Source organism: Astyanax mexicanus, chromosome 9 (genome assembly GCF_023375975.1).
Source record: "Astyanax mexicanus isolate ESR-SI-001 chromosome 9, AstMex3_surface, whole genome shotgun sequence".
Classification (NCBI taxonomy): Eukaryota; Metazoa; Chordata; class Actinopteri; order Characiformes; family Acestrorhamphidae; genus Astyanax; species Astyanax mexicanus.
Window position 1 is genome coordinate 4072501 of NC_064416.1, and position 21281 is coordinate 4093781.

The following is a 21281-nucleotide window of genomic DNA, read 5'->3' on the forward strand; positions in this document are numbered from 1 at the left end:
GCTTCGTGGTTCTGCTCACCTGGCTCTACCTGCTGGCGGGAAACCTGGAGAGTGAGTTCAGCACCTTCACTATTAATCAATAATCACTTAATTAATCATAATCACTCATTCATTAAAACAGAGAGAGAGAGAGCGAGGGATGAGGAGAGAGCGGGAAAAAGAGAAAGAGATAGAGAGACATGGTTGGAGAGAATGTGTGTGAGCAAGAGAGAGAAAGAGGAAGAGAGAGATGAAGAGAGAGAGAGGGTTGGAGAAAGAAAGTTTGTTTGAGAGAGAGAGAGAGAGAGAGGAATGGAGAGAGTGTGAGAGAGAGAAAGAAAAAGAGGGATGGAGAAAGAAAGTGTGTGAGAGAGAGACAGAGAGAGAGCGTTGGAGAGCATATCTTTGTGAGAGAGTGAAAGAGAAAGAAAGTGTCTTTGATAGAGGAATGAGAAGAGCGAAAGAGAGAGAGATGGAGAAATAGTGTGAGAAAGAATGGGATAAAAAAGAGAGTGTGTGAGAGAGTGATGGAGAAAGAGTGAGAGGGAGAGGGATAGAGAGAGTGAGAGAGAGAGGGATGGAGAAAGAGTGTGAGAGAGAGATGGAGAAAGAGTGAGAGAGAGAGGGATGGAGAAAGAGTGTGAGAGAGAGATGGAGAAAGAGTGTGAGAGAGAGGGATGGAGAAAGAGTGAGAGAGAGAGGGTTGGAGAAAGAGTGTGAGAGAGATGGAGAAAGAGAGAGAGAGAGAGGGTTGGAGAAAGAGTGAGAGAGAGAGGGTTGGAGAAAGAGTGTGAGAGAGAGATGGAGAAAGAGTGTGAGAGAGAGGGAAGGAGGAAGAGTGAGAGAGAGAGAGAGATATATGGAGAAAGAGTGTGAGAGAGAGAGATGAAAAAGAGTGTGTGTGAGAAAGGGATGAGAAAGAGTGTGTGTGAGAGAGGGATAAAAAGAGAGTGTGCGAAAGACAGATGGAGAAAGAGTGTGAGAGAGAGGGATTGAGAAAGAGTGTGAGAGAGAGATGGAGAAAGAGTGTGAGAGAGAGAGATGAAAAAGAGTGTGTGTGAGAAAGGGATGAGAAAGAGTGTGTGTGAGAGAGGGATAAAAAGAGAGTGTGCGAAAGACAGATGGAGAAAGAGTGTGAGAGAGAGGGATTGAGAAAGAGTGTGAGAGAGAGATGGAGAAAGAGTGTGAGAGAGGGATGAGAAAGAGTGTGTGTGAGAGAGAGAGGGATGGAGAGAGAAAGTGTGTGTGGGAGAAAGTGTGTGTGAATATGTGTTTAAGAGAGATGCATAAAGAAAGAAAGTGTAAGAGAGAGAGAGAGATTGATTGAGAAAGAACCTGTTTGTGAGAGAGGGATGTGGATAGAGAGCGAAAGCAAGAGAGTGAGAGAGAACAAAAGAGAGACAGAGTGAGTGTGAGAGAGAGAGAAAGAGTGTGTGATTGAGAGAGAGTGAGATAGAGGGATGAAGAAAGAGATAGAGGGATGATAAAAAGAGTGTATGTGTGAGATAGAGAGTTATGGATGAAGGAAGAGAGTGTGTCAAAGAGAGTATAGGATGGAGACAGAGTGAGAGTGAAGGATGAAGAGAGAGAAAACGAGTGAGAGAGAGAAATATATATATATATGAGAGAGAGATGAGACAGGGATGAAGAGAGAGGGATGAGTAGAGAGAGAGAGAGAGTGGTGTGTGGAGGAGAATAGACATGGAGTGCTATTTTAGAGAGTCAGTGTTAATCTGATAATAAGTGTTGAATTCATTAGAGTGATTTGCATAAGGTGCGGTGGTGTTGGGGTGGTTAATGGGGCGGTGATGCAGATGAAGCGGGGTTGCCGTGGTGTTGCGGTGCTGATGAGAACGGCGAGGCTCGTCTGTGTAATTTGTTATTAGACACAAAATAGATAAGAATATTTCCACTTGAACCCCGGGCTCTTTTCATTCCCGGAGTGTGTGAGTGTGTGTGTGTGTGTGTGTGTGTGAGTGTGTGTGAGTGTGTGTGTGTGTGTGTGTGTGTGTGAGTGTTTGTGAGTGTGTGTGTTATGTTACTAAGTCTCTTGGAACTCTGAGAGTGTGAATACCGCTAGACGTGCTCACTTTCTCTTGTGGTAATAAAAGGAATGATGCCTCCTGGCAGGTGTGTGTGTGAGTGTGTGTATAAGTGTGTGAGTGAGTGTGTGTGTGTTGTGTTCACAGATAAATTGTATAAAGTGGAAAAAGCAGTGTGAGGAACTTTGGCAGAGTAGCAGCAGGAAATGTTGGGAAGTCAGCAGTGCAGGAGGTAACAGCCTTAAGAGCTAAATAAGCAGGAGATCAGATTTTACAGCCCCTCCAGAGACTCGCTGTAATCAGATTAAATATCAGAGACCATTAGACCATCAATATTCCTGTCAGTGCACTGTGTTCAGTTAGCACTAAATAACATAAAGCAGGACTCCAACACCAAGAGGCTTTTAGGGGTTATCTGAGACGGTACTAGATACTCGTTCTGTACACACATTTTATTTTTAACAACCAAACAACTCTCTAAACAAACACATACCCAAATAAAAATCAAATATTTAACCAAACAAAACACAAACCAACGAACCAACCTATCAGCCAACCAATCAATCACATACCATCCAATCAGCCAAACAAACAACCACATTACATAACAACCAACCAATCAAAAAACATACCACATGCCAACCAACCAACCAATCTGCCAACTAAACAAAGAACCACAGCACTTACCAACCAACCAAAAAGCCAACCAATCACATCACATACCAACCGATCAGCTAACCAATCACACCACATACCAACCAACCAATTAGCCAACTACACAAACAATTACACCCTATAACAATAAACTAATCAATCTGCCAACCAACCAAACAACCATAGCACTTCCAAACCAACCTATCAGCCAACCAATCAATTACATAACATACCATCCAACCAATTAGCCAACCAAACAAACAACCACACCACATACCAACCAACCAATCATACAACCACACCAGTTACCAACCAACCAACCAGTCAGCCAACCAATCAAGTAACCACACCACTAACCAACCAACCAACCAATCAATCAACCACACAAACAACCACAACAGTTACCAACCATCCAATCAGCCAACCAATCAAAAAACATACCACATACTAACAAACCAATCATACAACACCATTTACCAACCAACCAATCATACAACCACACCATTGCCAACCCACACATACCAACCAATCAGCCAATCAATCATACAACCCAACCACATAACAACCAACCAATCAGTCAACCAATCAAATAACCACACCACTAACCAAACAACCAATCAGCCAACCAATCAAACAACCACATCACTTATCAACCAACTAACCAATCAGCGAACCAATCAAACAACCACATCACTTATCAATCAACCAACCAACCAATCAGCTAATCAATCAAACAACCACACCACATACCAACCAACCAAAAAACATAAACTAATTAACCAATAAAAAAACAACCAACTAACACCAACTTAACAAACACAGAACCAACCAACCAACCAGACAAAAACAAAAATGAAAACAAATGACCAAACAATTAACCAACCAGACAAACTATCAAACAAACAACCAACTAACCATCCAACCAATCACACTGTCATGGCTGGGCAGAATTCAGGCACTTGTAGATGCAGATAAAATTTATTTTATTAATGAAAGGTCAAACAGTAAAGAGTAAACAATGGCAAACAGCATTAACAAAGAGATAGCATAACAGGGCAGATAAACCGTCCAGAGGTCAAAACACAGCAAGGCAATATCAGAGGACAGGAAAGAGTCGAGGTCTGTGAACAAAACAAGGTCAAAACGAGAGATAAACACAGGAAACAGGAAAACACGTTTCACAAGGATAAACCGTCAATAACCCGGCAATGACTGAGAGCAAATGAGCCTCTTTTATAGAACTACAACCATGTGGCTAGTAATGTGGCTAGTACTCAGATGATCTGCGCTGTATTATGTGATCGGAATTGGGTGTAAGGTTGGTGTTTGGTGCATCCTGGGTAATGTAGTCCGGAGGCTGCAGATCACAGGAATAACTGATCGTGGGAGAGATGGGAGCACTTAAAGCGGCCAATCAGCCAAACCACTGATCAACCAATGAACATATCAAACAACTAACTAGACAATCAATTAATCAATCAGTCAATCAATCAGTCAATCAGATTCTGGTATGTTCTACTGTTTAGTATGGAAAATCCCCACTAATCCCTTTATCATGGTAAACACACTGCCCCCTTTTCTCAGGGTTAATTATTTCTCTGTATGTGTGTGTGTGTGTGGTGTGTGTGTGTGTGTGTATCAGACGGGCGCTCGCTGCTCCTCTCTCCCTGTGTGGTGGAGTCCACTGAGGCCCGGCTGCTGGAGCGGGACGTCCTGGAGTCGCGGGTACGAGAGGTGGAGGAGGAGAACCGGCAGATCCGCCTCCAGCTCAGCCAATCACAGGGCTTGGCCGCTCAGCCGGCCGAGGGTAACTACGGCAACCAGCAGTGGGTGGCATCGGCGGACACGGGTCCCGAGGATGTGGAGAACACGGCGGAGGAGAGAGCCAATCACAGCGAGTGTTCGCGGTCACCCACCGCCGAGAAGTGCGAGGTGAGATTATCGGCGTGGCCTAGGACTGGATACATTTTTATTTTAATATTAATATTCGGGGAAAAGTGGGTGTGGCTTAATTAAATTGCTGAATACTTGAAAAGCAGTGATGCAATTTATAGAGAGTCAATTAGCAGTCTAGATTATGGCTTATATTATATTTATAGATATTTATAGAAACAAAATTATACTTATAGATATTAAAATTTGGGTTTGAGTGATTTTTTTTAATATACATTATTACACATGTATAAATGTATATATCTATATATATATATATATCGTATATTACACACCACTGTATAACTTTATAACTTAAATAAAAAAAAAGAATATTTGCTTAAATCTATGAAATTTAAAGAAGTGTGTCGCTTGGTCCTTTTTCCAGAATAAAATTAATTTGAAATATGTAACCGATATTAGCCAATACCAATGATTATAAAAAAAAGCATATCGATATAATTATTTCGATATCATCATGCATCCTTCGTGATATCAGTATTGGTTTAATTTAATAGTTTATTTTTCAATGAATAAACGTATCGTCAGTTTGCTTTAATAACAACAAAATTGCACTGACATGCCAAAAATCATGGAACAGCGTTATGTCAACTAATCATTATAATATCATTGAAAAGTTTATTTTACTTTATTTAAGCTTTTTTTTATTGTTGATTAGAAAAACCGAAAATCAGTGTGGGCAGTGTGCCAAGTCCTGCTGGAAAATGAAATCCACATCTCCATAAAGCAGGGGTGTCCAAACTTTTTTTGTTGGGGGCCAGAAGGAGAAATATATTTGAAGTCACGGGCCACAGACTCTGTAATAAAACAAATAATGAAATATACCACTTTAAATAATACATTTTCCTGATTATTTCATTTACACACCATTTTACTTGACTTACTATCTTTATCTTTGACAGTGTTGTGTAAACTAAGATTTTTCAAATTGATGTTTAATTTCATGATGTCTCTTAATATTAAACTCCTTAATTACGGCAACTTTTAGGCTCTTTGGCCCGTTTTTCTGCGCTAGAAATGCGCCCCCTCTCCACTTTTAGGCTCTTTGGCCCGTTTTTCTGCGCTAGAAATGCGCCCCCTCTCCACTTTTAGGCTCTTTGGCCCGTTTTTCTGCGCTAGAAATGCGCCCCCTCTCCGCTTTTAGACTCTTTGGCCCGTTTTTCTGCGTTAGAAATACGCACTCTCTCCGCTTTTAGACTCTTTGGCCCGTTTCTGACACCTAGCGTTCAAACTTTGAATCTCACATTATAAAAACCTGCTTAACAGCGGGCCAACTTTCATTCTATTTCTAAAATACCTCGCGGGCCGCTCCAAAACAGGAAACGGGCCGCAAATGACCCGCGGGCCGTAGTTTGGACACCCCTGCCATAAAGGTTGCCCTTGTAGGAAATGCACTAGTATATGTGTTTTTTGGTTATTTCTTGTGAGTGAGGTAAATTGAGCACTGATCAGCTGCTCACAGTAAGGCCAGGTGAATTATGGGAGTTGGAGTGAAGACTGATGGAGTTTTAAGTTTAAGTGTAAGTATTTAATAATCCTCAGTGTAGTATTCCTCATATTCGTTTATGTCTCCTGACTTTTGGCATGTCAGTTTATACTAAATTACAGTAATTTGTTTATGGTTGTAAATAAATGTGTATTAATGTTAATGCTGAATGCTCTTTTTCTTCGTTTCTCACGCAGCTGATTCACGTCGCGTGTGTGTGTGCGGGTCACAACGCCAGCCGAGACGTGGTCACGCTGGTCAAGTCCATCCTGTTCCACAGGTGAGGAGCACAGAATATAACCCAATAACTAATACATTTTTACTTAAAAAATACTATTATATCTCTCCTAATCTTCATCATAAAAAGGGGTAATACAGAGACAAAAAATACAAAAAACAGGAAACACTTTATACAAGGATAAATCCATCAATACTCGATGAGGTGTCAAGTGAACGGAAGCTGTATTTATACTTAGGGGAACAGGTGAAATCAATACTCTGGTGATCAGCTTCTGGGTAGTGTTGTGTGCAGTGTCATGTTGTTGCATGAGAGGGTGATGTCAGTGTAAGGTGCATTCTGGATATTGTAGTCCAGAGGCTGGAGATTGCTAGAATAGGTGAGTCTATATATCTGCAATTACTTTATTATTATTACTAGTAGAACGTATAATTCCATATATCCTACACAGTAATAGAGACTAGAAAAAACATAGAAATAAACATACACATATTAAAAACTTCTCAAAATTAAAAAGCAAAATCTTGTGTTTGTCCTGCTCAGAATTAATTGACAGATATGTGGGCCTTGATTTTTTTTGACTGGTCAGAAATGCAGTGAATATATTTGGAATTACTGATAATTAGTAATAATGAATTACTAGTAGAATTATAGATATCTGTATCTCAAAGAAATGAATAGAAAAAAAAATGTAGTAACATATGAAAAACTGAAATTCCAGCCAATTCATTGATAACGTATGACGAGTCAGAATAATTACTAAGGTGTTTCAAAAATTTAAGGTATATATAAAAACATTAAAGCTCACAGTAACCATCTAATCATCCAAATTGTTCTTACAGTTTTTACAGTTCATACAGGTTTTATAAATACTACAATAATTAATCCTTTTTATCTCTGAATTTAATTTCAGGAGAAATCCACTACATTTTCACTTCATCACCGATACAGTAGCCAATCAGATCCTCAGCACTTTGTTCCAGTCGTGGATGGTTCCTTCAGTGCAGGTCAGCTTCTACGATGCTGATGAACTAAAGGTAAAAACACCTCACATATATATATATATATATATATACACACACACACACTCACGCACTCACACACACATTTTTTTCTTTTTTCCCTACATTGTAAATTATATTTCAGATTGACTGACCTCCACTTCTTAAAGTATTTTTTTCTTTACTTAGTTGAGTAGTTCTTGCTTCTCATAATCTGGATTAGAACATTACTCAAATATTCACTATTCACTGTATACCTGTAACTCTACCTCTTCACTACTTTACTTTAACTGATGCTCTCAAACACTTTATTAAGAGACAAGAAATTCAAGTAATTAACTCTTGATGAGTTCAGCACAGCTGTTAACTGAAAGCCTGAATTCCTTCAGATTCTACCTCATAAAACTGACTGAGAAAATATAATATATATATCTAAAATATAAAATATATTCTGTTTTTTACAGAAAGAAAAAACACATTTTGGTTTAAATAATCCCAATTATTTTTCTTCATAGTTTGTATGACTATTAATGTACAGTGCAAAAAAAAGAAAACACTGAATTTATGGAAGTTTGCAGGAGCTTGAGTTTGCGGGGAGTTGAATTTGTAGTGTGTTAAGTCAGCAGTAAGTTTAGTTTGCGGGAAGTTTACTTTATAAGAAGTTGAGTTTGTAGGAAGTTGAGATTATAAAAGGTTGATTTTGCAGGGATTTGAGTTTGCGGGGAGTTGAGTTTGCGGGGAGTTGAGTTTGTGGGGAGTTGAGTGTGGGAAGATAAGTCTCCGGGAAGATAAGTTTGCAGGAAGTTAAGTTTGCAAGGATTTGAGTTTGTGGGAATTTGAGTTTGCGGGAGTTTGAGTTTTGGGAAGATGACTTCGTGGGAGGTTGAGTTCATGTGAAGATGACTTTGTAGGAAGTTGAGTTTATGAGAAGATGAGTTTGTGAGAAGTTGAGTTTATGGGAAGACAAGTTTGTGGGAAGTTGAATTTGCGGGAAGTTGAGTCTGCGATAAGTTGAATTTGTGGGAAGTTGAGTCTGCAGGAAGATGAGTTTATAACAATTTGAGTTTGCGGAAAGTGGATTTTATAAGAAGTTGAGTTTGTAGGAAGCTGAGTTTGGGGTAAGTTGAGTTTGTGGGAAGATGAGTTTGCAGGAAGTTGTGTTTGTGGGAAGGTGAGATTGTGGGAAGTTGAATTTGTAGGATGATGAGTTTGCGGGAAGTTTAATTTGCGGGAAGTTGAGTGTGCAGGAAGTTGTGTTTGTGGGAAGGTGAGTTTGCGGGAAGTTGAATTTGTAGGATGATGAGTTTGCGGGAAGTTGAATTTGTGGGAAGTTCAATTTGTAGGATGATGAGTTTGCAGGAAGTTGAATTTGTGGGAAGTTGAATTTGTAGGATGATGAGTTTGCGGAAAGTTGAATTTGCAGGAAGTTGAATTTGCAGGAAGTTGAGTTTGTAAGCGGATTCTGTTGTATGTGGCAGCAGTAAGGTTGAGTTTCTCCAGCGTCCCGGAGAGACCCGTTCTGTCAGGAAAACAGCGAGACTCTCACTGCAAACAGCAGCTAAACAGAATTATTCATTTAATTCCTGCATTTAAAGTGACAGAGCAGCTCTTTCTCTTTTACACTCTTTAGTGTGTAAATTCTGCTGCACATTTAAATTATTCAGAGTGTGTGTGTGAGTGTGTGTGTGTGTGTGTGTGTTGTATCCACACACACACACACACTTAATAAATACATGAATACATACAATTCTTATTACCTATTCACTGCATGCACACTCTCTACCCGTCACTCTCTCCTTATACACACGGTTATGCCAAAAGTCATGGGACAGCAGTATGCAAGCTGCTCATAAACTGTTTCCTTAAAGGGGCGGCTTGGTTCAGGAACATGAACACCAGTATATATTGTGAGGTGTTATCTTGTGAGTAACACTGTACACTGGTCAGTTTGCTCATGGCAATGCCAGGTGAATTATGGGAGTTGGAGTGAGGTAGTGGGTGCAGGTGTGTGTGGGGAGCTGAGTTTGCAGAAAGTTGAGTTTATAAGAAGTTGAGTTTGTGGGAATTTAGTTCATAAGAAGTCTGAGTTTGTGACAACTTAACTTAGCAGGAAGTTGAGTTTATAAGAAGTTTATTTTATAAGAAGTTGAGTTTGCAGGGAGTTCAGTTCATAAGAAATTGAGTTTGTGGGAAATTTAGTTTATAAGAAGTTGAGTTTGCGGGAACTTGTTTTGCGGGGAGTTGAGTTTGAAGGAAGTTGAGTTTATAAGAATTGAGTTTGAGGTAAGTTTAGTTTATAAAAAGCTGAGTTTGTGGGAACTTGGGTTTATAAGAAATTGAGTTTATGGGGAATTGAGTTTGCTGGAAGATGAGTCTGCATGAAGTTGAGTTTGCAGGAAATTGAGTTTGTGGGAAGTTTAGTTTGTAAAAAGTTGAGTTTGCAGGAAGTTGAGTTTGCAGGGAGTTGAGTTTGCAGGGAGTTAAGTTTGTGGGGAATTTAGTTTGCAGGAAGTTTAGTTTATAGAAAAAAGTTGAGTTTGCAGCAAGTTTAGTTTATAAGAAGAAGTTGAGTTTGCTGGAAGTTGAGTTTGCTGGAAGTTAAGTTTGTGGGAAGTTGAGTATATAAGAAGCTACGTTTGCAGGAAGCTGAGTTTGTAGAGAGTTGAGTTAATAAGAAGTTGCGTTTGCAAAACATTAGGTTTGTGGGGAGTTTAGTTTATAAGAATTTAAGTTTGCAAGAAGTTGAGTTTATAAGAAGCTAGGTTTGGAGGAAGTTGAGTTTGTGGGCGGTTGAGTTAGTAAGAAGTTGAGTTTGCTCAAAGTTAAGTTTGCAAGTTTAGATTATTAGAAGTTGAGTTTGCAAGAAGTTGAGTTTGAGGGGAGTTGAGTTTATAAAAGATGAGTAAAGAACAGAGTTCTAATGTTCTCTCTCTCTCTCTCCCCCTCTTTTAGTCGGAGGTGTCGTGGATCCCTAATAAACACTATTCAGGAATATACGGCCTGATGAAGCTCACCCTGACCAAAGCTCTTCCCTCCGACCTCTCCAAGGTCATCGTCCTGGATACGGACATCACCTTCGCCACGGACATCGCCGAGCTGTGGGCCATCTTCAGGAAATTCACAGGTAATTACTGTTCTACCTGTACCTGCGGGGGGGGGGGGGTGTTATACAGGAGGAGTCAGGTGAACAGTGATGTGTTTATTCCAGAGAAACAGGTGATCGGACTGGTGGAGAATCAGAGCGACTGGTATCTGGGGAATCTCTGGAAGAACCATAAACCCTGGCCAGCTTTGGGGCGTGGCTTCAACACAGGTAAGGACTAGATCTGCATTATGGGTGGAGATCAAGGGGAGAACAGTTTTTCATGAGAAAAGTTTGTGTAAAGAGTTTAGACACACCATATATTCAGTGTTTTTTCATTATTTTAAATTGTTCTGCATTGTAGAATAATACGAAACTCATCCAAACTATAAAGAAAATACAAAAAGATTATAGAGTCTGAATCAGTTTCTCTGATTTTGCTATTTATAGGTTTATGTTTGAGTAAAATGAACATTGTTGTTTTATTCTATAAACTACAGACAACATTTCTCCCAAATTCCAAATAAAAATGTTGTCATTAAGAGCATTTATTTACAGAAAATGAGAAATGGCTGAAATAACAAAAAAGATTTTAAAGTTTTAAGAGTTCAGAAATCAATATTTGGTGGAATAACCCTGGTTTTTAATCACAGTTTTCATGCATCTTGGCATCATGTTCTCCTCCACCAGTCTTACACACTGCTTTTGGATAACTTTATGCTGCTTTACTCCTGGTGCAAAAATTCAAGCAGTTCAGTTTGGTGGTTTGATGGTTTGTGATCATCCATCTTCCTCTTGATTATATTCCAGAGGTTTTGGTAAAATCAAAGAAACTCATCATTTTTTTGAAGTGGTCTCTTACTTTTTTCCAGAGCTGTATTTTAAATTTGACGTTCTTCAAAGTCAGTTTTATGAGGTAGAGTCACCTGGAATTCAGGCTTTCAGTTAACAGCTGTGCTGAACTCATCAAGAGTTAATTACTTGAATTTCTTGTCTCTTAATAAAGTGTTTGAGAGCATCAGTTAAAGTAAAGTAGTGAAGAGGTAGAGTTACAGGTATACAGTGAATAGTGAATATTTGAGTAATGTTCTAATCCAGATTATGAGAAGCAAGAACTACTCAACTAAATAATGAAAAGTGCAGCCACAAAAAAACTATTACAAATATTTTGATGATGAAACTGGCTCTCATCAGGACCGCCCCAGGAAAGGAAGAGCAAGAGTTTCCTCTGTTGTACAGGATAAGTTCAGCAGAGTTTCCAGCCTCAAAAACCACAAGTTAACAAACATCTCCCCAGATAAGAGCATCTAAATGCTTCTCAACAGAGTATTTTGGTTTGTTTAACACTTTTAAGTTTCTACATCAATCAATCAATCAACCTTTATTTTGACTGGGATGTACATTGAGGGCAACCCTCATTTTCAATGTAGCCGAGCTCATTTACAAAAACAGTGATTGACATGACAGAGAAAATAATAGATAGATTTAATATTATAATAATAAAGTAAATAAAATATAAAGTATAGTTTAATTGATAAAAAATTAAGATCAAAAGAAAATAAGATTAATACAACAAAAATTAGTTAAAATGAGCAAAACAATAAAAATACAAATAAATAAATGAACTAAAAAAAATAAAAGCAATAATAATAATTAAATTAATAGTAATAATAATAAAAGAAAATCAAAATAAGCTAAAAAGCAATAGTACAAAACTATTAAAAAACAAAAATAACAATAATATTAATAATAATAATAATAATAAAATAAGGATACAAATAAAAAACTAAATAAAAAACTAAAAGAAGAACTGCATGATTTCTTATGTGTTCCTTAATAGTCTGAATCACTTCACTATTCATTGACTATGTAGGAAAAATGAATAAGAAATTAAAGCATTAATAAATCTGTGTACTGTAGGTGTGATCCTGCTGTATCTGGAGCGTCTGCGCCGGATTGGCTGGGAGCAGATGTGGAGGCTGACGGCTGAGAGAGAGCTCATGAGCATGCTCTCCACCTCCCTCGCCGACCAGGTGAGTGACCTATCAGCCGCCATCTTTATTACCCAGAGACACCCTGTGATCAACCAATCAAAAGTGACTACTGAGACTTTCTATCCACCTTATTCTGTGAAACAACAAGGAGGGGGTCATATTAGTTTACTTAGCGGATCATTAATATAGATTATAACCTCAGTGATAATAAATGTACAGTATGGGTAATAATATAATATATTATAATATATTTTTCCAAAAATCATCAGTGTGCCTTTTAATCCATTGTGTCTTATGTATAAATTCTATCAGTCAGGTATTAAGGAGCAGTAAAGCCACTCTGTTGAAGTACAGAGTTATACAGGAGTTTCAGTAAAGTTTCTCCAGCAATAAAGCTTGGTGCAGTAGCATTAGCATTACCCACTAACTGCAATGCTAGCTCTTTGCTGTTCAGAGTTGAATATTTCAGACTGTGTTCTGAGTGTTAAAACAAGCTACATGGGACGATCCGTTAGCTTATATCAGCCTGGCTTACAAGAACGTTTAGGGTTCCTCAGTGTAAATGCTGCTGCACCCAGCCTTAGTGTAAATATGGAAATCTAAGCTAACTGTAAATAATCAGAAGCGCTTTTCTCACCCAAATAACCAGTTTTTAGGAGAAAAAAATTGTAGATTAACATCCAGCACTCGTTGAACTGTGAAAGAAAATGTTGTTTTTAAGAATCACAGTTTTGTTCACTTAGGCAACACCTTTGTTCCTTACTAGTGCGCATTATCATATGGTGCACCTTATGTATAAACAAATAGACCAGAAAACAGCAGTTCATTAATAGTGCAGCTTATAATCTGTAAAATATGGTAATTAGAAGAAGAGGAGACGTCTGCTTAAACATTAGATCTCAGTCTTGAGGAGTTCTTTATACTGTACCCTCCATCCACAATCTTTCACAAAGGATGAGCTGCGTCTGTGGTTGAAGGAGCTGAATTATAAACACCCACCCAAATGTCCATACGTCTGCATTTACCATTTAGTGGAGGAAAAACCAACACCAGAACATCCTCACCAAGAGAAACGGATTAGCTGCAATTAGCTCTTAATCTAGGTTTTTAATTGGTTAATCTGTATAAATCTAGAATTTGTATTTATATTTACTGTGCCCTTCATGTATTAACATACTGTACATTATTAACATAATATGGTTCATGTGGCACAGTGGATAACACCAGTCCCTGCGACTAGGGTTCAATTCCTGGTCTGGGTGACTGAATGCTGTGCTAAACCAATAAGAGTCCTTGGGCAAGACTCCTAACACTACATTAGCCCTTCCTCTGTAATAGACGTCACTCTGGATAAGAGTGTCAGCTATAAATGTCATAAATGTAAATGTATCATATATATTAATTTATAAATATATTATATTTTGTGTGCAGGACATATTCAACGCTTTCATCAAACAGAACCCGGTTCTGGTGCATCAGCTGCCCTGTTTCTGGAATGTTCAGCTCTCAGATCACACTCGCTCTGAACAGTGCTACACTGAAGTCTCTGATCTGAAGGTAATAAAAAAGTTTTATTTTCTGATCATCAGGATTCTTAATAACATTAAAGCAAAACGCAATCTTTTAATAATGCTACAGAATAACCACTTTCCATTCGGAATGAGCTTTGAAAGTCATCAACGATGCTCATTGCTATCTTACACCCCATCAACAGTCTATTTTCACCCCTTTTGCATGCATCAGTTAAATAGCAACAGTGCTTGTAAATATATCTACACTGATGGGCGTGGTGGTCTGGAAATGAGGTGAGTTCAGGTACATTTCTGGAGTATTGCTTGTTTATCTTGGCAACATAAAACCCAGGTGCACCACTGATTGAATACAACCTAGACAGACATCAAAAGTCAGACGTTCATTGCTATCTTGGCAATGCAGGTGTGCTATGCAGCAGTGCACAAACCCACCTTTCACAACAACAATAACCAGAATACAAAATAAATTAACATTACTCTTCCCATAAATTATCTGCTCACACACCTTCACTCAGTTCTCCTGTGCTGAGAAGCGATCGTTGGACAGGCCCAGGTAGCTGCATCATTAAAATAGCGATCCGCCAAAGTCAGTCAAGGGAATGTGAGGCATGTTACGCCCAAAATTAAGCACACCCATGATTAATTACGAGAATTAGTACTTGACTTTTGTGCGTTTCGAGCTGCATAAGGTGTACTTTTCCCGTCGTTACGATAGCAAAGACACACTGAAACACCCTATATCAAGCTTTACAGTGCACAGTTGACTAAAATGAGGCCTTTTACTTTTTTAGGTGCATTTATTTTTACTCATGGCTGAAGTGAATTGAAAATGAGTGACATAAAGCTATCTAAAAGCAGTGTGTAAGACTGGTGGAGGAGAACATGATGCCAAGATGCATGAAAAAAACAATGTGATTAAAAACCACCAGGGTTATTCCACCAAATACTGATTTCTGAACTCTTAAACCTTTATGAATATGAACTTTTTTTTTCTTTGTATTATTTGAGGTCTGAAAGCTCTGCATCTTTTTTTTTTTTCAGCCATTTCTCATTTTATGTAAATAAATGCTCTAAATGACAATATTTTTATTTGGAATTTGGGAGAAATATTGTCTGTAGTTTATAGAATAAAACAACAATGTTCATTTTATTCAAAAATAAACCTATAAATAGCAAAATCAGAGAAACTGATTCAGAAACTGAAGGGGTCTCTTATTTTTTTAGAGCTGTATGTGTGTATTAATTTTGATGTCTTCTATTTTACAGGTGATTCACTGGAACTCCCCTAAAAAGCTAAGAGTGAAAAACAAGCATGTGGAATTCTTTCGCAATCTTTACTTGACGTTTCTGGAGTACGATGGGAATCTTCTGCGCCGGGAACTTTTCGGATGTCCCAGTCAGGCCAGCTCTGAGAGTACAAAGGTAAGTCCACAATGTTACACTATTTTAAAGCTAGAAAAACTTATAAAAAACATGAAACAGAGTATAAATATCACTGTACAATGAGCCTGTCGGCTTTATTTAATATACAAATGAAAAGTCCTATATGAATTACACAGTCTTTAAAGTACTTGAGTGCGGGTTTGCTCTGAGGAACGTGTTGGCCTGTCAATAAGCATGTTAAACATGTTTAGTGCAAGAGTTAGACCATTTTAAAGTTTAAATAAAGTTACAATGCTGAATTAATGTTTTAATGTGATATAATGGAGATTGTAGATCTTTATAGATAGAAGCTACAGAGTGAATCTCAGTAAATCGATTTTTTGCTAAATTTGCTTCTGTCAGAAACCTGTAACCTGTAAATAAAAAAAATGTACCTTATATATGAAGGATATGATTTCTTGCATATATTACTTATATATATATATATATATATATATATATAAATATTATATGGAGCTGTTACCAGAATGCTCCTCACATTGACATCACTCCCTTACACGGTCACATGACACTGCACTAAGAACTACCAGGAGGTCAATCACCTGAATATTGATTTCACCTGTGCACCCCACAGTATAAATACACCCTCCCTCCACACATATCGCCCAGCAGTAATAAAAGATTATGGTCACCTGTGACCACTGTCTAAACCGCCTTCTACCTTTCTCCAGCAGCTTTTGTTTTATTTTTATTTAATTTCTATCTAAAACTTGTATTAATTTCCAGCTCCAGACGGCGCTGGAGGAGCTGGACGAGGACGATCAGTGCTACGATTTCCGGCGTGAGCGGATCACCGTGCACCGTGTTCACCTCTACTTCCTGCAGTACGAGTACACGTCCACCGAGGACGACACGGACGTCACGCTGGTGGCCCAGCTGTCCATGGACAGGTGAGGAAGAGGTTTACGGTCACAGTCAGAGGAACAGTACAATCAGTGCGGTTTGATTAAGACTTTAAGGCGTCAACAGAGCAGTTTAACTGAGTTGATCTATAGTGCTATTGATTGGTCCTGGGTGCTGGCTGTATTTTCTGGCTAATTTTAGAGAACAGGTATATCTGCACTGACCACCATGCGGGCCTACATACAGTGGCTTGCAAAAGTATTCATACCCCTTGAATTTCACATTTTGTTACCTGACAACCACAAACTTTAAATGTATTTTATTGAGATTTTATGTGATCGACCAACACAAGTACAAAAGAAATACAAAAGAATCTGAAAAGTGTGACAAAAGTGTGCAAAAGTATTCAGGCCCCCTATATCAATACTTAGTAGAGCCACCATTTGCTGCAATTACAGCTGTAAGTGCTTTGGGGTTTGTCTCTCCCAGTTTTGTGCATCTAGAGACCCATTCTTCTTTATAAGAGTAAGGGTGTTTTTCCTTGCTACTGTTGTCACCACAATAATTGGAGCTGTTTTTCTTTGTAAAGCTGCTTTGTGACAACTTCTGTTGTAAAAAGCACTATAGAAATATAATTATTAGAATTGAATTAAATATATATAAAACAGCTCAAGCTCAGCCAGGCTGGATGGGGAGCGTCTGTGAACAGCAATTCAAAAGTTTGTGATTGTAAGGTGACAAAATGTGGAAAAGTTCAAGGGGTGTGAATACTTTTGCAAGCCACTGTATAGACCTACAGAGTGTCCGATAATATGATCAGAGGAATATGTGGAATATATGGATATATATTATATATATATATATATATATATATATATATATATATATATATATATATATATATATATATATATATATATATATATATATATATATAAAGTTAACATTTTTTCAACCGGGAATTTCTGTTTCAATTTAAATTTCTATTATATCATTGTGATATAATATATTTAACTATATTTTACTATATGTGCCACTCTTATCATATAATACTTTTGGGGAAAGATGAGTTGGGGTGCTGATCACATTGGTGCGTATCTTCAGGCTGCAGATGCTGGAGGCGATCTGTAAACACTGGGAGGGTCCGATCAGCCTGGCGCTCTACATGTCTGATGCAGAAGCTCAGCAGTTCCTGAGATACGCTCAGGCTTCAGAGGTCCTCAAAAACCGCAAGAACGTGGGCTATCACATCGTCTACAAAGAGGGGCAGTTCTACCCGGTTAACCTGGTCCGAAACGTGGCTCTACGAAACGCCAAGACGCCCTACGTCTTTCTGACCGACATCGACTTCCTGCCCATGTACGGACTCTACGATTACCTCAGGTGAGACAGTTTACATACAGAAACTAATCTAATTTCAGAACTGCTTTGCATTGAAAACATACAGGGGTTGGACAGTGAAACTGAAACACCTGGTTTTAGAGCACAATAATTGATTGTGGTGACGGACAGTTCTGGTGGAAACAGGAGAGTTGAGGTGCACATTGAATTCTGTCATGATTTGATCAGCCGTGGTTTTATGTTTTTTAGATACAATCCGGGTTATCACCCGAACATCCCTTTCAGACAGCTTCCTCTTACAGCGTCCACAGTTAAACCTGTTGGATGTGGTTGGTCCTTCTTGGTGGTATGCTGACATTACCCTGGAGACCGTGGCTCTTGATGCATCACAAAGACTTGCTGTCTTTTACATTACATTACATTACATTTCATTTGGCAGACGCTTTTGTCCAAAGCGACTTAAAATAATGAAGTACAAAAGTAATAGGAATTTAGATAACCCATTTTTAGATAGGGCTTAAAGGAGGTCGAAGGGAAATAAAGGGATAGAGAAGTGAAGGAGGGGAAGAAGGAAATGGGGTTAGAAGTAGTTAGTGTGTTAGAGGTGTTAGGAGAGTAAGTGCTCTTTGAAGAGCTCTGTCTTCAGGAGTTTATTAAAGATAGCGAGAGATTCTCCTGATCTGGTAGTAGAAGGTAGTTTGTTCCACCATTGGGGAACTCTGTATGAGAACAGTCTGGATTGTTCTTTGCTTTGTGTGAATGTTTGTTTGGCAAAGCGAGGCGACGTTCACTGGAGGAGCGCAGCGGCCGGGAGGTAGCGGAAGCCTTCAGGAGCGAGTGCAGGTAGGAAGGAGCCTGTTCTGTCATCACCTTGTAGGCGATTGTAAGAGTTTTGAATTTGATGCGAGCATCAACTGGTAGCCAATGGAGCTCAATGAGCAGCGGAGTGACATGTGCCCGTTTTGGTTGGTTGGTCTTGGTCACAGATGCTCCAGCAAGACGTCCTCTTTTGAACTCTGGTATGTCACACATAATGTTGTGTGCATTGCAATATATAGAGCAGAACTGTGCTCTTACCCTGCTAATTGAACCTTCACACTCTGCTCTTACTGGTGCAATGTGCAATTAATGAAGATTGAACACCAGGCTGCTTCCAATTTAGCCATGAAACCTAAAGTCCCACACTAAAATGATGACAGGTGTTTCAGTTTCAATGTCCAACCCCTGTATCATCTAACCTATAAAGGTTCGTTTTGAGTATAGATTCCTCGTGGTGAGCACATCCATCCTGCCTTTTTATGGAGCGACACACTTTCCCAATAAACTGCTGGTGTGATTTATGATCTGGGGTAGGGCTGCACAAGTTTTCCCCAAGTCTGCACCTGGATGTAAGTAAGTAAATGATATGGGGTTGGTTGATGCTGCAGTTGGTCTGCAGGTTTAGGTTCAGCAACAGTATGTGCTGAAAGAATGAGGTCAGCTGACTACCTGAATATACTGAATATAGACCAGGTTATTCCATCAATGGATTTGCTATTCCCTGATGTTCATGGCCATATTCCAAGATGACAATTCCAGTGTTAATGGTGCTGGAATTGTGAAAGAGTTCAGGGTTCAGGGAGCATGAGATCATCATTTTCACACATGGATTGTTCACCACTCAGCTCTGCCTGTGATCTGCAGTCTTAGGACTACATTGCCCAGGATGCACCACACACTGACATCACACTCAATTCCGATCACATGACACGGCACATGACACTTCCAGGAAGCAGATCCCCTGAGTACTTGCCACATGGTTAAGCTCTATAAAAGGGGCTTATTTGCTCTTAGTCTTTGCTGAGTATTGACTATTTATCCTCATACAACACGTTTTTCTATGTGTATTTTCTATGTATCTCTTGTTTTCACCTTGCTTTTTAATACCGATTTTTGTGTGCTCTCTGATATTGCTTTGTCATGTTTTGACCTCTGGACTTTTTATCTACTCTGGTATGTTATCTCTTTGTTGCTGCTGTTTACCGGTTTTGACCTTGCTTTGACTATCCCTCTGTTTCATGCTTTATTTAATAAAGCATATTTTGATTTGTATTATGACACCCATTGAGAATCTTTGGGATGTGCTGGAGAAGGCTTTTCATTACATTTCCAGCAATAAACTCCTCATTGTTGTTTGGCCTAAGAGACAGTTATAGAGACAGTTATCTCTTTCTCTTTGTTTCAGTATGTCAGTCTTGGTTTAAGTGTTGATTTTAATGCTTGTTTTTATGTTTGTGCAGAAAATCCATTGTCCAGTTGGACATGGCGAACACCAAAAAAGCTCTGGTGGTGCCAGCATTCGAGACTTTGAGATATCGCCTCTCTTTCCCCAAATCCAAAGCTGAACTGTTGTCCATGCTCGACATGGGGACTCTATACACCTTCAGGTACAGTGTAAAACTAATATACAGTACAAAACTTTGGACACACATTTTCATTATTTTAAAAAAATCCTACATTGTAGATAAATACTAAAGTCGTCCAAACTATGAAAAAAAAAAAGTCTGGAATTATTTGTTAAACATTTGTTATAAAAGTGTTAAACAAACCAGAACATGTTTTATATTTTACATTCTTCAAAGTAGCACCTCTTGTATGAAAGACCAAAACTGCCAAAATGTTAAATAAATAATTAAATTAAAACATAGGTGAATCACTCAATGAACTTAATATGGTGATTAAAACGGTAAAGCATAATTATAATTAATAAAAAATAAATACATATACATAAAAATAAATATCTTAAATTGTTATTTACAGGTTTCTTTATTAACATTATTTAATATTTCTTTTGATTCATTTGTTTATTTTTTTACATAACTATTTATTTCTGCCTTCATTCATTTATAATTGAACTCGTCAAGAGTTTGATGTGTTTGAGAGCATCCGTTGTTTAAAGTATCTTCAAGTGCAGTCGCAAAGACCATCAAAAAATGATAATGATGAAACTGGCACTCATCAGGACTGCCCCAGGAAAGAAAGAGCAAGAGTTTCCTGTGTTGTACAGGATAAGTTCACCAGCCTCAGAAACAGCAATTTAACAGCTCCCCAGATAAGATTTTGGTTTGTTTAATACATTTAAGTTACTACATGATTCTGGATCGAACATTTAATTAACAATCTTGGAAAAAAGTAAAAAATAACAACATTGAATGAGAATTTTTTTTCCAAACGTTTAAATGTTACTGTATTCAGAATTAACTGCATGCTTTTACAATACAACACATACATATTATGTGTAATAGTAGTATATTTACCACTGTATGGTTCAGTTAACTTAACACGTAACATTTTTTTTCAGAAGGGATATATAGTCACTAAACAGCTTCACTGAAATAATACTGATAATAATACCCTATTTTTAATTTGCAGGTACCATGTTTGGACAAAGGGTCACGCACCAACCAATTACGCCAAATGGAGGACGGCGACCACGCCCTACAAAGTGGAATGGGAGGCGGATTTTGAGCCGTATGTTGTGGTCAGGAAGGACTGCCCTGAATATGATCAGAGATTTGTGGGCTTTGGCTGGAACAAAGTCTCCCACATTATGGAGCTGGATGCACAGGTAAGATATCTTTAAGAATTATGAAAAAAATACACTTGTATTTTTTCGCACTATAAGGCGCACCAGATTATATAGTAAGGAACAGC

At 38.4% G+C, this 21281-nt stretch overlaps 1 protein-coding gene and 1 long non-coding RNA gene across 5 annotated transcripts in view; both read left to right on the plus strand.

The window, feature by feature from the left end:
* The window catches only part of large2 (LARGE xylosyl- and glucuronyltransferase 2), a 118799-nt gene that overhangs the window by 95004 nt on the left and 2514 nt on the right, over nt 1-21281 (plus strand). For all 4 annotated transcript variants that reach the window (XM_049483760.1, XM_015602620.3, XM_015602619.3 and 1 more), the window contains 13 exons: nt 1-51; nt 4318-4607; nt 6312-6394; nt 7266-7389; nt 10306-10477; nt 10562-10666; nt 12356-12468; nt 13861-13986; nt 15228-15383; nt 16131-16294; nt 17352-17630; nt 19868-20014; nt 21000-21195. The exon at nt 1-51 is cut by the window's left edge and continues 149 nt beyond it. In XM_049483760.1, the coding sequence (XP_049339717.1) occupies nt 1-51; nt 4318-4607; nt 6312-6394; nt 7266-7389; nt 10306-10477; nt 10562-10666; nt 12356-12468; nt 13861-13986; nt 15228-15383; nt 16131-16294; nt 17352-17630; nt 19868-20014; nt 21000-21195 (2006 nt within the window). The remainder of the gene's footprint in view (nt 52-4317; nt 4608-6311; nt 6395-7265; nt 7390-10305; nt 10478-10561; nt 10667-12355; nt 12469-13860; nt 13987-15227; nt 15384-16130; nt 16295-17351; nt 17631-19867; nt 20015-20999; nt 21196-21281) is intronic.
* LOC125804628 (uncharacterized) overlaps nt 1-21281 on the plus strand; it is a 94437-nt gene that overhangs the window by 65295 nt on the left and 7861 nt on the right. The window lies entirely within an intron of this gene.